Raw genomic sequence first — 14699 nt, forward strand, 5'->3', positions numbered from 1 at the left:
AATAGTAGAACCTTTTCTGATGGCTGATGTGAAGTTTTGAGCATATCTGGTTTCTAAAGAGAGGTGCAAGGTCCAGTTAACTTTTTCTTGAAATGTCATCTGGTGTGCTCTCCTTTGTGAGGTTTTTTGTGGATGTTTTGTGTTAATTGGCGGTGCAAATTGGTCAACTACAAAATTAATTAAAGCTTAATGAGGCCTGTCAGGAAGAACTGTTTCTAAGGAAGAACTTTCCACTTGAGCTGTCAGGCTGTAGGCCTTGGATGACCAACCACAGGAAAATTACTCTGCATCAGGGGCAGGTTCATAGCATGGACTTCAGTGATACCTCTTTTTCTAAGAATCAGTCTTCTTTGTCACTCTGTGAACCCTTGCGCACGAAATTGAAATGAAATTGGGAAATTGAATAGAGCTTGTGGCTCTTTGAAACATGTCATGTAAGCCTTACCTCATAGGTGAGGGTATGTGAAAAATGATATTGCAGTTGGGGGATTTAGGACTTTTAGGGTGATACTGACAAACAGTGCAGTACAGAGAAAATGAGGTCAATCTCTCAAAAACGAATCAGAATTGCAGGCTGCATGTTGGTACATGTACCTCGGGCGATTTGATCCCAGGCTTTCAGAAGTAGCTTCTTTGGCATACTTTAAGAGTTACTGGCCACTGAATTTTGAAATTATCTATAGGTGGACATAAAAAAATTCAATTTTTAAGGACACCCCCCAAGATATGTGTTAAGGAGTTTGTGATACTCTATTCCTGTCAGTTGCACAAATGTTTGTCTGCAAAGGAAAATGAAGTAACAGAAGCTTAAAGTTTGGTATTGTAGGCCTTTGACAAGAGTCCTGGTTAAAAAAAAGTGGACATTTTCCCAAATTTTTGGCTGGCAAGCTCACCACGTGGTGGGCAATCACTCATGGACATAAGTATTTTCTACATGAATACAACTTGCCTTTATTTGCATGAAACCCTCACAAGAATGAAAACAGCGATCAAGCACGATGCTCCTTTCCCACAACTCATTGTGACAATTTTAAAGCTTATCTTTCGCGCAACGTCTGATTCTGAATACTTTGGGAAACCATGGCTTGCTTGGTACGTGCCACTGGAGTGTCAAGAATGCTGTCTTTCCTCCTCCTTGGTTTAGCTAGAGGCCAGTTTCTTCTTAATAGTGGCACAACAGATGCCACGCCCCCTATCAGTCATCAGTTGACGTGAAACCTCCAGCCAGGTTTCATAAAGTTGTCGGCATTTTATGATAAACGTGGGTGTTGTATTTACTGTACCTGAAAATTTCCTGTAGGTTTTGGTAAAGTGTCATGTAAATCGATACTTTCCTGGGCAAACCTTTCTACGAGAACCGTTGGTCTAGAAAACCTTTGTGGTTGATTGACACCGTAATAATTGTAGCTGGGAAAGAATTGGAGATGCCATGTCAATACATTTTTTAAAAATAAATAAAGTCTCTTTGATTGGCTTATGGAACATATTAGAATGTCCTCTAACCTGAACAATATCAATTATATCGAGGGGCATCATTATGCATTATCTTTAATCAACAGATAAGACTGTAGGCTATATAGGAACAACTTTTGTGATTTGTTTAACCCCTAATCCCTAACCTTCCAAGAAAAGAAAAACAAACATTGCCCTGAAATTGCAAATGAATATGTCCTGAAGTTCTTTTTTCATAAATTTATTGATTTTCTTTTGAACTCAGTCTCAAACATGGGGCAATTTTTGCTTACATTGACTTGCGTTGAGGATTTTTCTGTGTTACTTTCACTATCTACTTAAAATTTAAATCTAAATATTTCAACCTCAAAACGGCTTCTGTTCTGAACATCAGATGATGTCTCTGGTCAGTCAAACATGAAATTAGTGTGAGCCTATTAAGCCCTGTCTGGCAGAACTTCAGCCAGGCTGAAATCATCATTCTGGGCTCTCACCACTAAAAGTACTGAGTGACAGCTAATGAAAATTTACATCAGGCCCTGAATAAGCATTCTCCAATTTCTCTGTCGTGCTTCTGAGACTTCAGGAGTATTTGTTGTTTTGTTTTCTCAGGAATGACGTTGGCAAGTATGCCCTCTTCTGTCAGAGGTCTTTGGAGCGTACCATTCACAAAGGAGGGAGGGAGGCCAAGCCATCTCGCCAGGAGGTGCTGTCGATTCTACAGAGACACCCCTACCACCACTCCTTCCCGATTAGCATGCCGGTTCACTTCATGAATGGGAGTTATCAGGTCAGAGGACTCAGTTCTGTCTATGTATATATAAGCAGTATCAAAGCTGGGGTTCTGATATACAGAGAGAAGCCATTATTTCTATGTACTTGCCGAAACAATATTTTAGTTTAACTTTTCATGGAAAATGTGGCTGGGTGATTTTCAACCACCCTGTGAAGTGTGGAAAAGAAAGACTGATATTTGATGTGGGTGATTTACACCAGCTGCTCATGCAGACTTGCAGTAAGCTAGTGATATTGATACAAAAAGCAGTCCTGCATGCCATAGATGGAAACCAGAGACTAAGGAAACACAGTGTTTCCATACTCCATGGATTTGGACATATGCTGAATAGAAAAGAACTCTTCACAATGGATCAGATTTAAATTGCTTTAGAACCATTCAAAATACCTCAAGCAGGCTCAGCACAAGAACCATCAGGGAAGAGTGGTAACTGATGTAGTGGTTTATAGCGATCCGTGCTCACCAAAAATTGTCATGATCCTGGTTTTTATTGCATAAATTGGCTGCCATCCTGAAGTTTGTCAATTTGTGTTCTATCAAGACAGGGTAAACATCTTAAAGCCCGCTACATTGAACAGAGCATAATTCTAATGTTAGAAAAGTTTTAATTGTAAGAAATGGTGATTACTCTATTATGAGCAGGTGGTAGGGTTTGATGGCTCAACAACAGTCAAGGACTTGCTGCACACACTGAACCACAAGATCAACATGAGAGACAGCGAGGAGAGTGGATTTGCCTTGTTCACCGATGACCCATGTGGGAGGGAAATTGAGCATTGCCTGCATCCTTCGGCCAAGGTGGGTCTCTGTGTGATGGGTTGTTTTTTCAGCGGGTGATGTTTAGGCTTTGAGAGGGCTGGCTTGGCTTTTACAGGCTGGCATGGGGAATGGGTAAGGACTGAGCTTGGTTTGGATAGGTCAGGCTGGGGATTGGCCTGGGCTTGGTAGGGTTGTAGCAGGCTTCGTTTGGCTTGGCTAAAGCTAGGGAATAGGCTTGGGCTGGGGAATAGGCTTGGGCTGGGGAATAGGCTTGGGCTGGGGAATAGGCTTGGGCTGGGGAATAGGCTTGGGCTGGGGAATAGGCTTGGGCTGGGGAATAGGCTTGGGCTGGGGAATAGGCTTGGGCTGGGGAATAGGCTTGGGCTGGGGAATAGGCTTGGGCTGGGGAATAGGCTTGGGCTGGGGAATAGGCTTGGGCTGGGGAATAGGCTTGGGCTGGGGAATAGGTGTGGGTTGAGCTTGGGAATAGGATCCATCTCAAGTGGCTGGGCCAGAGAAATGGCTTTGTCCAGGCAGGGCTTTGGAATGGACTTGATGCAGGCTGGGCTTGGGGAAGACTTGGTCTGGGATGGACCGGGGTTCGAGGGACAAGACAGATCAGGAATTTGCTTATTTTTGAGCATTTCACCGAGACCTCAACTCTCTTATTCCTTATTATACGGCAGAAATAGACAAGCACCCCTGTTACTCTGAAATCTCTGTATTTGTTTCCTCATCTTTGGTTTTGACTCTGCGCCTACTGCACAGATCTGCGATGTGATATCCAAATGGGAGCAGACTTTGAAGGAGACACAGACTGGCAAGTGGGAAACAGCCAGAATGGTGCGACTCACCTACAAAAACAGGTAAAGCTTAGCCAACATGAACAGGAGTCATTCAACAGGAATATTGGTTTACTGTAAGAAAGATGTCATGGGAATTAGGAATGGCCTCCCTGTACAAAGCCTGATGATTGCCATAGAATGAAGGTATTCTCTGAGGGTAAAAGAAGGGTATGTTTTCAATTTTGAGCAGCCTCTTGGTCATTTTTTAGATGGTTTTCAGCATAAAATGTTTGAAGATTATCTTTTTGTTTTCAACAAAATACTTTGGCACTTTTTGTAACATCAAATGTTATATGTTGGTTTTGGTTTGACACATTTCAAATGTTACTGAAACCAGTTTTGATACTGACCAACAAATATGTTTTAGCACTAGGACTGAAACATTGCACTTATATGTATTTTGTGAAGCAGGTCATAAATGTTCAATAACACTCCACCATAAATCGTCATTGGTTCACATGTTTCTTTCTTTGGATTATGGGAGGGGCTGATAATGGATTGAAATAAATTTCACCTTGGAGAAAAAACGATGATTTTAATCAGAGTATTTATAAGGCGCACAGAAGTTAACAGTATCTGTCATTCAAAGGCACCGATGTATTATCTGTACCCCAGCTCATTGGTTCATAACAGCTGAACATTTCCTAAGACTATCACACCTCCCTGGGGAGTAAACTAGCCTGATGCAGCCATTTGCAGGTGCAAAATGCTAAACACTACTATACCTGACTTCACGGGGTCCCCATTTACTCCTTGGTGGAGAGAGGCATGCAGGGGTGAAGTGACTTGCCCCCAGGTTATGGCATCTTATTACCCGCCAGGATTCGAACCCCTCACCCTATGATTGGAAGCTACAAACCCTAACCACTAAGGCCACACATTACCATTAAATAGAATTGTGAAAATATGCAACATAGAGAATTAAAAAGTCACTCTTCTAAGAAAAAAAGTCCTGTTGCATTCTGTGTATGATATTCCATTGCAGTGTCTCATACATCATTTTAAAAGCATGAAACGTGTTAGCTTTTTCTTTTTAAGGATACTGCATAAGTTGAACTGTCGTTACTCACATACCAGTTGATCATGTAGAGTTGCCAACATTCACATTCCAGTGACTGAATTGCCAATTTTGTACTGAACGTTTCTAGGTTAAAACGGGAGTCTCCTTCCTCGAGTCATTTTGGCCTACATCAGATTAAATACAAGTCACACGAGAACAAGGAAATCCAACAGAATGTGATGGCATGTGGGGAGGAAAAACACAGACATGAATTGCATCCGGTGGTGTATTATTAGATTAGAATTGGGAGGAAGTGGTCAAGTAATCGGATTAGGGGTCTAAATGGTTGATTTCCCTCCCTTGGTGGATTCTTCCAAGGTTGTACTTCCGACAGCGCACCAAGAGAGAGACGGAGCGGGAGAGGCTGCTGCTGGCCTATCAGGTCAACGATGACATCATCAACGGCTGGTTCCCCATCAACAAGGAGCTGGCACTGGAGTTGGCAGCCCTCATGGCCCAGGTAGGGTTCAGAAGGTTTATGACGGCGACCCCTACTGGAATTGTGCCAGAGAGCGGGCAAGTCAGGGCAATCAGCAGTTGTTGAGCACCGGTCGAGTTTGCCTGGTGCCCGGGATGTATTATGTGCAGGGGTTACCGGGGAAAATTGCCCAGTGGTCAATAAATGGTGGTTACTTGAACTTCCCAAGGCTTTCCAGAAACTTCATCAAATGGAAGTGACACAACACTTTGATGCTCAAATTAGCCCTCAAATTAAGTGGCTAAAACATAGAATGTGAAAGTGTGTTTTACTTGTCTTTGATCATAATGGTCAATAGTGGTCACCCTTGATCGAGCAAAACTGGATTGGTAAGCCCTGTTGTCCTGTGAAATATGAGCACTGATATCATGACAAATATTATTCCAAAAAAGTAATAGGGACAGGCTATTACCAAGAGTAGATCCAGAACTTTTCTTTTGGGCGGGGGGGTAAAATTTGAAAATATCTTTCTGTACACTTTTATAGTCTTCCAAGTGGTGCTGCTAAATTTGGGGTTTTTTACATACTTTGCGATGGAAGGGAATGAAACAGTCTCTACAAGTCATCTTTCTGTCATTACATTGTAAAATAAAAGTTAAGGGAGGGGGAAAGGGAGTGTTGCATGGCCCCCTTCGAACCCCCCGGGAATTTGCTTCTGGCTGCTACCTTCCTCAATCCTTCAAATTCCTCCAAACATCCTGATGGAGTTTTGAAGACCTGGGAAAATCCCAGTTGGTGTAAACCTTCACAGGACCTGTCACTCCCAAGGAAAGCATCAGTTCTGACTGTCCAATAAGCAAATTACTCTTGTTTTAACAGATTGAATATAACGACTACCGACCCAGCGTGACCAACCTGGAGCTGCCATCCGCCGGTACCAGTGCGGCGAGTACCAGCCAGACACTAGACAGCGCATTTGAGAAGTTCTACCCCAAGAGGTACAAGAGCTGCGACGAGGAAGAACTTAGGTACGTAGGGATAGTTTTGCCTGTGTGTCTGGGTCAGTGTTTTCAGCGGCATGAGTAACTGGGGTTGGGCACTAGACAGCAAGCATGTATGTACCAAGAAAAGCATCCTTGGGATACCATCCATGACAGATTGTGTTAGGATTTGGGTTAACAAGGACAGGAAATTCATTTCACATTTTGCCCTCATGTCTGTCTCGAACTACACGAGAATAACAGAGAACTGTCAGTGACTGGCTCCAGTATGCTCCTAGAAAAAAATATATCACAAAAAAATTATAACCCCCCCTAAAAGGAGTTGCATCCATTGGATATTTACATGTAATTCCATTAAAAATGTCTTCAAAGGGCTTCTCAGCATGCCATGTAGGAGTTGTCTGGTAGGCTGTTGCTGTGTGCCAAGTGAGTGAAAGATTGATTGCTTCTGGAGGAAACTAGTTTATTTTGTCATCATTTAATTCTTCCAAGGATTCATCTGTCCCATCGTTCTATTTAGTAGTGCCTGTGAATGGCTCGCCAGAGTTATGATTCGACCCAGCACAAGTCGCAAGAAATTTAACTCAAATCAAATTGCACGTCAGCTATAAAGTAGGAGGGGGGGTCTGAGTGGATCAGAACGAATACCTGTAGTCATCTTCAACAGCTCATGACTTACCTCGAGTCTTGACGACTTGTGGTTGACCACTGACTGACTTGCAACGATTTGATCACACCTCTGCATGAACCTTTACACCTCATAAATGCTCCCTCTTCACTGTAACTAGACGCCATTAAGCTCTTCTGTGTGGTTTGGGCAAACAGGACCCTGAAGCATAACCTGGCCCAGAAGTGGTGCGTCCTGAAGGGCCGTACGCCCATAGACTGTGTGCGTATCTACCTGACTGTCACCCGGAAATGGCCGCTCTTTGGCGCCAAGCTCTTCCCAGCCAAGGTATTCAGCTGACCAGTTTATACAGGGGTAGAGGATGGGGCGAAGGCAGGGATGGTTGGGGGGGAACCATCAAGTTTGCTTCACTGAAGATGTGATGGTGGAACCAACTAAATTTGGTTTGTAAGTCACCCTTGTTCAGAGAGTGTTGATGTCGACTGGCTTATGTTTACTTGGTTTTTCAGTGCAAATTTGGTAAGCAGGAGAGAGTCTGGCTAGCTGTGCAGGACAGTGGCGTCAGTATGCTCAACTATCAAACCCTGGTAAGAAAGGACTATTTCAAGATCAAGATTCAACACAGAAGAGATACAAGATCGAGGGCAAATATAGAAAAAAAAAAACTGTTAGCATAGCAGTTGGCATTTCTTTATTTCAAATTACCCCTTGATGTGGTTCATTGTAGACTCGGCGTTACTATCTAAGGAGAGCTGGATTTGATTTTCAGGTTTGTTGTAATACAAGCAACGTTAATAAGAGTTTGAACCAACAAGTAAAACAGTAGACAAATATGTGACCCGCTCTGCAAAAAAGGGTAATAAGTCGTGCAATTCCAAAATATGTTATGCCGTGTTCTATTTGGAGAGGGCAAAATGTCTTCCAAAATGTGATTTTGTGTTTTTTCCTCTATTAGCTTGTATAACATTTATGTTTTCAGCATTTGTGACTACAAACATGGATACTGATGAATGAAGATGAAAAATTGATCATTCAGTAGGAAATCCTACATAGCATTGTGTTTCCAAGTGCTACAGTTTCTGAGCTTTTATCGAAAAGTGCTTTTATTGAATCTGAAAATGTGGATATACAAATGTCTAAATATCTCTGGAACACACTACAGGGGTCATTCATAAATCAAATTGTAGCTTTTGATGTACTCAATCCAGCCATATCAAAAACTGATAACCTGAATCTGGCGACTTATTACCCATTTTTCTAGAGCCGTTCACATATATCATGGTTTGAGGGTGGAAAGTCGTTCTTAACTCCACTCATCATTGGAAGTTGACAAACTAGTTCCCTCGGTCTTGTCTCAGGAGCCGGTTTGTCAAAATAAACTGTGTTATTTGTATTACCATACCTCAGACATTCAGTTGCCATAGAGATTCCAGGAGCAAAGTAAACGGAGCATGTAGATGTATGTGTGCCACCCTCTGTTCATGTGTAGAGTGCATATACAGCATTACTGGGGCAGTGCTATTAGGGTATATCCAACTTGTGCACAAATGCTCATGTGCACACCTGGTAAATTGCAAACGTAGTGACTGGCAAATTATGATGAATGGACCAGTAAGAGTTCAGCTCTCAATCATGAATATGTATGAGGTATGGTAATACTAGTCAAGGAACCTTTTTTTCTGAATTATAAACATCTCCTATTCTGAGATGCCTATTCAAATGAGTTTAATAACAAAGTTCTGACATTTATTTGTAATTGTGTTTTTTCATTACAGCAAGAACTCTCCAAGTACTCTTTTCAGTCGATGGTCACCTTTGGAGGTTGCCGTGACGACTTTATGATTGTCCTCAGCCAGTCAGTGACCAAGGAGGTGCCCCGGGAACGTGAACATGGCACCGAGAAACTGCTCTTTGCTATGACAAAGACAAAGGTATTCTCTTCTCTGACGAAGCTGCTACTGACTCGGACACTACATATTTCATAAACTGTGAATCAAAAATGACTGGCAGAAGTCAAATGATCCAGTTTAACTTCAGTCCACGTGTTTCAAAAAATGGACGCATCACTCTTGTATGTTTCAGAATTTGGGTTCTGCATATTTCATAAGATATGAATTAAATGAATTAAATTTTCATAGAGATATTTGTGACTCTGACTAACAGAAATAGTCGCTAGTCGCTCAAGCCACTTTTCGATTTAATAGGCATTCAAAAGAATCTTGCACTATTGAAATCAACACAAACTTGCAACATTTTTCCTGATGTAATGTCCATTTTTATCAAGGTGCCAAACTGAGTGATAATTCTAGACAGAATTCAGCTTGCTCCCTTCATTGCAGACTAAAGCAAAATATTGAAAAACACATTGGCCTAAGGACTTACTTTTTTGAATCCGGTCACACAGTTGGATGTAATCCTTTTTCTTCATGCCTTCTGACAGGTGCTGGAGATCACCCTGCTGATTGCCAGCTATATCAACGCCATCGTCAAACAGGAAGGCCTAACCTACAAGCCCTCAGGCGAAGCAGCTACGGCAGATGGGATGGCCTCCTCAGGCAGTGGGGGTCCGGCCCCCTGCACCAACCCCAAAGTCTGGGATCTGGAGAGTTCAACTGGGCCAATTGTGGTCGGTGGGAGCAGGATTGTATAGCCCCTTGTCTGCCCCCGACGAAACACTCCAAATAAAGAAATCAAGATCATGATCCAGAGGCTTTGAAAGGCAGAGTATGTTTCTGGGAGGGATTTGAGGTTGGTCCCAAAATGCTTTGTTTGCAATCTAGGAGAAGGGACAGTTACCGTCAGTGGAACTTGGAGTGAGGCATTCCTTACCTATCTGTGTCCTAGCCCTGTTGAGGAGCTGAGATATTTGTCCAAAAGTTAAAAACATCTCAAGGCAAACAGACTTAATTTGGAATGAAGAATGTAAGTTGTTTGACAAGGATCTTCAGATCAGGAGAGAGACTATACCAACATTTGTCGGTGTGCATCAGTCTGGATTATTTGTTCTGGCCGACCATCTCTGTACAGAATTTTCCACAGAAATGTAACACATGGACAGCTTGTCCTTTTACGGTGACTTCAAGCCAAGTCAGAGACCAATCACTGCTTAGCTTCATTTGACTGTGCATACATGTAGATGTCCTTCCGTACAGATCGACTCAAGAATGTGCCGTTTGCTAGCCCCTCCCCCTTTGCGCTCGGTTGCGAGCAAACGACCAGCAGGAGAAAACTGTCATCAGATGAACGAGAATTGTTAGTCTCTGGCTCGTCAAGCTGCTTGTATCATCGGTGGCCTTATGCAGAAAGAGAGGCAAATAAATGCACCTGCCAGGAAGTTTTTTAAAGGTGTCTTCACCATTTAAAAAGTATCTAACAGTTGTCACTGGAGATTTGTTTTACAGATTTGAATCGGAAGGGCGTTTGGTAGGTATTGTGTGTGAAAAAGGCAAGCATGGAGTTGGAGTTATTACAGGCTTTCTTTCAGTAGCGTAGTGTTTGGTTTTGGTGGGTTTTTTTGTGTTTTTGAAGCAAAATATAAGCTTGTCAGTTCATGGTCAGCACTACAGTGCGTCCTTGTGCATCAAATTTGATGCGAGTTGTTTCAGGAGGCCACCCTTTGTGATGCTGACATGGGGATTTTCTTGAATTGCTTAATACACTGTGTTTGAACTTACACCACTGGTTGTCTCACCGTGGATTATACCATCATTACTGACATTGGTTTCTCTAAGAAAATGGGTTTTAAGAAAAGAGCACATGTGCGTTTCTTAAACCACCTCAGTTAAAGCTGGTAATGTATCAATTCAGTGAACAATCAATCAAACTTGGACTTCATCTGAACCCTAAAAGAGCCATCTTGGAAAACAGAAACAGCGGAGGAACGATTTGTCCGATTTCTACAATATACCTGTCAAAATGAGCACAAAGAGTTACTTAAAAACTGTTGAAGGCTCAATGCATGAAAAACATGCAATGCGACGGTATCAGGAAAAATGTCCCCTTTTCTTTTAGGGTTGAGGGTCCAACAGTGAGCTTCTTGCAAAATTTTGTTCTTTTGTCATACTATGGTTCAAATTTCTCACTGTGTAGCAATTGACTTTTAATGAGTTTTTTTGAAATATGACTATATTAAGAAGGATCACAGACACTGCATGTGTTGTATTGTGCAATACTATTCAGATTCAGACAATCAAGGTGTATACTTATATATAGCTCATTCATATAGCCTACTTGACAAATATTCTTGTAGAATATGAATATATTGTATAAAGTAAAAGCGAATTTGTTATCAGTTGTATGTTGTGTTTAATAAGGGCACCGTAGGGCTGAAGAGCACCTTTATGATTTCCTGCTTGCAATGGCATGCACTGAAGATGGCTCTTGAGCTGTGAGGTTCTCTAACAACAGATTACCAGTTATCTATCAATGCAGCAAGGTTACCGTGACCTGGTTTCTCAAAGTAGCAGAGTAGTCGTGCTTCATAGCTCAGTTCAGCAGAACCGATTCACATGTTCAATTCAGTCAGCAGGCACCTTTATCGGATTGCGTGCGCACCTAGGTCCTTGTTTGAAAACACAATTTTATTGAAAGGTATTGACTAAGAAAGTGCCATTTTGCTCATCAGTCTGTTGAAAATTGAGTTTGTGCATATTCAGCTGAGAAATGTGGTTTGTGTTATTGAGCTCAGAATTACATTTGAGCACATTCAGCTGAAACTTTATCTCAAGCTAAGTCAAATGAGAATTGGATTTGTGTACAGTCAGCTGAAAAGTGGGTTTGAGCACATTCAGCTAAAAATTGGGTTCATGCACATTTAGCTGAAAATTGGGTTCCTGCACATTCAGCTGAAAATTGGTTGCCTTCTTTCCCTGCTGTTAGCACTTGGGGTACAAATACATGTATGTGCAAGCAATGTGTCTTTCATTGGCTCTCGTAATGAGATGGTAGAGCATAACCCACAGCTGTTTGCATGGTAACCACGTTTGAGGTCTGAACCTTAGCGTAGGATGATAAAAGGGATTTAGGCCTGTTGCTATAATCTGCTATTCCAGGAGGTGTGTTTTCATGTACTAGAAGGGAATACTAATTTGTGGGCACTTTTTGTGTGAGAGAAAGGATGAAATAATTCTTTCAAAGGTCTAAAATGAAAAAGGTCTGTCTATTGTTTGAAGTTTAAAACATTTTGAATCTTGTGTGGGATTTTTCCATAGTCAGGGGGTCATATGACAAACTGGCTTTAGCTCTTTTTTATAAAAGTATGTTTTGTTACGTTTTTGGTTTACTTACTTCTGAAATGCACATACACAGTAAGCTGGAATTGAGATTTGCCAAGGACACTTGTTAGTGCAGTGTTACGTTACTGAGTCACATACAGAAATATTTATTCTGGGAAATAGTATGTTGGATTGAAATTACTTACGATGATTATCTTATGCCATTCAGTGCTTTTTTATACATGTATCTCATCATCACATTTTTATCAGGGATTTAAATGATAAAATGTTGTCTTTTGTAAACTGCATGACTGTTGAGATTTTGTAGATTGGTTCTCGGAACTTGTAAGAGGTATTTTTTTTGTGCAAGCCATGGAGGCTCAGACTGGTCTTCAGGCCTAAAGTAGAAGGTAATCAGCTGTTTTTTGTTGTTTTTTTTTCTGGTATTGAAACTGCCTAAGCACGAGTGAGGGTGCTGCTTGATCTACCCAAGCAGAGCTATAACATAGAGAGACTTGTGACTTCTTCATATTAACCACTGGTTCTAAAGTCTGCCGCAAGTTGTACCTCGATGGAAATATTGGCTTTTGGGGTGGGGTCACCTTCTGATTGATTAGAGCAACCCATCACAAAGCAGACAACCAGTCTGGAAATCAAATGGCATCTTAAACTACCTCTTGTCCCAACTTTGGCTGTACACATCGCTGCAGGCAAGAGGGTGCTCCATTGAATCGATCAGTTGGGACCTATCAACTTCCCCAGCATCCATGCAAGCCAAGGCATCAATATCAATAGCAAACCTGAAAACTTAGAGTGTGTTAATAGAGGATTGTGTTGTAGTGTCCATGTAGGTGCAGGTTTGTAGGCCAACACAATCCTGAAGCACCTTTATAATTTTCCATAAGAGTATATGGGATGTAGAGTCACCACTGAACCTGTCATTTTACTGCCTTAACTTCCCTTGGAGATGGTCAACCATCGGCCAGTGTACGACTGTCCTGGTGACCCCCCGACGCAGGCTCAATTCAAAAATTGATATTCATAGAGAAAGTTATTGGAATCCTGATAAACTTCAGAACAGAAGGCCGTTAAGACTAGAGGGAAGTTGAAACCACAGTCAACAGTGTCATCTCAGAAGTTGTGACAAGATTGCTTGTATTCCTGCAATGAGTCAGGTATCCAGACTGGCTAACACACTACGTGTAGCTATGTTTTTATGATCTTTCCTTCACAGTTTGTATTGTTGCAGTCTGTACCTTCCACCACAATGTGAATGTTGGAACTACCAATAAGTACACTTCTAGATCAATGGAACAAGTGATGGTACCATGAGATTTGGTTTGTGGAAGGAAGATTAAAATCAGAGGCTGTAAGCTGAGGAAATGTAGTGCATTATGGTCCAGAGTTTGTCAAACTTTGGATTTAAGCCTCAACTTGTCAGCTTTGGATAAATCCACAGGAAACATTGCACAATAACAAGAATGGTGTTGGTGGATTTGTCGCAAAGAGATCAGTATGAACTGCCAGTGTTAACCAGTAACCATCAAAGGGTGCACATGACATTTTTAAACACATAAGTTATTTTCTTAGAGTGACTTGCCATAAGCTTATGTATGTACGTTGTTTGTGTCTGTGCAATTACTTTGTTATGCATCAGGATTTAAATGTTAACTGTGCAATCAGATAAACCTGTACACTCACCCTCGTGACAAAATGAAAGCTGGTTTATACCGCAGGTAAATGCAAAAGTAAAGTGAATTGGACGTGACGAAAAATTTCCAGCGAAATTTCGCTTGAGTTGAAATGTGTTCGACTTTCATGAATTCGCAACGCAAATATTTCATCTAACGTCACAAATTCGCATTCGTTTTCGCTTTTGCACGAAGTCTAAACTGGCCTTAAGTCTGCCCTCTCACACTCGTGACACAATGAACCAACACACTCACCCCCTTGACCCAGTGAACCTACACACTCACCCTCATGACACCATGAACCAACACACTCACCCCCCTTGACCCCAGTGAACCTACACACTCACCCTCATGACACCATGAACCAACACACTCACCCCCCTTGACCCAGTGAACCTACACACTCACCCTCATGACACAATGAACCTGCATACTTGAACTCATGACAGTGATTCTGCTGCTCACCCTCATGGCACAGTGAATCTACTCATTCACCCTCATGACACCATGAACCAACACACTCACCCCCTTGACCCAGTGAACCTACACACTCACCCTCATGGCACAGTGAATCTACCCATTCACCATACTGCATGAAGTACAAAGGGACCACCTGTTCTCGCATAGCGGTGTTAGTTTTTCATGTCATTGCATACTTCATACGTGACATTAGCCTTTCGAAATATACCTGTAGTTGTTTTATCGAGATGTTTCTGGAATAGTTGTTTTTGCACAGAGTGAACGTCTCCTTTTCCAGTGTGGGCCAAGAATTTTTTTTGTCTTGTTGGATGTTGCAAATACAAGATATGTTTGTCTGGCCAGTTGCTGAATTTCTC

The 14699-nt window shown here is 41.8% G+C and overlaps 2 protein-coding genes across 4 annotated transcripts in view; one reads left to right on the forward strand and one right to left on the reverse strand.

Annotated features, from left to right (window-relative positions):
• LOC147800303 (pleckstrin homology domain-containing family H member 1-like) overlaps positions 1-14268 on the forward strand; it is a 79184-nt gene extending 64916 nt beyond the window's left edge. For both annotated transcript variants that reach the window (XM_087135515.1, XM_087135519.1), the window contains exons 19-27: positions 2065-2242; positions 2891-3046; positions 3776-3873; positions 5231-5372; positions 6210-6358; positions 7157-7286; positions 7469-7546; positions 8735-8890; positions 9400-14268. In XM_087135515.1, the coding sequence (XP_086991641.1) occupies positions 2065-2242; positions 2891-3046; positions 3776-3873; positions 5231-5372; positions 6210-6358; positions 7157-7286; positions 7469-7546; positions 8735-8890; positions 9400-9609 (1297 nt within the window). In that variant the 3' untranslated portion in view covers positions 9610-14268. The remainder of the gene's footprint in view (positions 1-2064; positions 2243-2890; positions 3047-3775; positions 3874-5230; positions 5373-6209; positions 6359-7156; positions 7287-7468; positions 7547-8734; positions 8891-9399) is intronic.
• Positions 1-14699, reverse strand: part of LOC110979278 (tetratricopeptide repeat protein 8-like) — a 112366-nt gene that overhangs the window by 96866 nt on the left and 801 nt on the right. The gene's annotated exons all lie outside the window — the stretch shown is intronic.

Source organism: Acanthaster planci, linkage group LG01 (assembly GCF_054643075.1).
Source record: "Acanthaster planci isolate LZ-2023a linkage group LG01, COTS_SCS, whole genome shotgun sequence".
Lineage (NCBI taxonomy): Eukaryota > Metazoa > Echinodermata > Asteroidea > Valvatida > Acanthasteridae > Acanthaster > Acanthaster planci.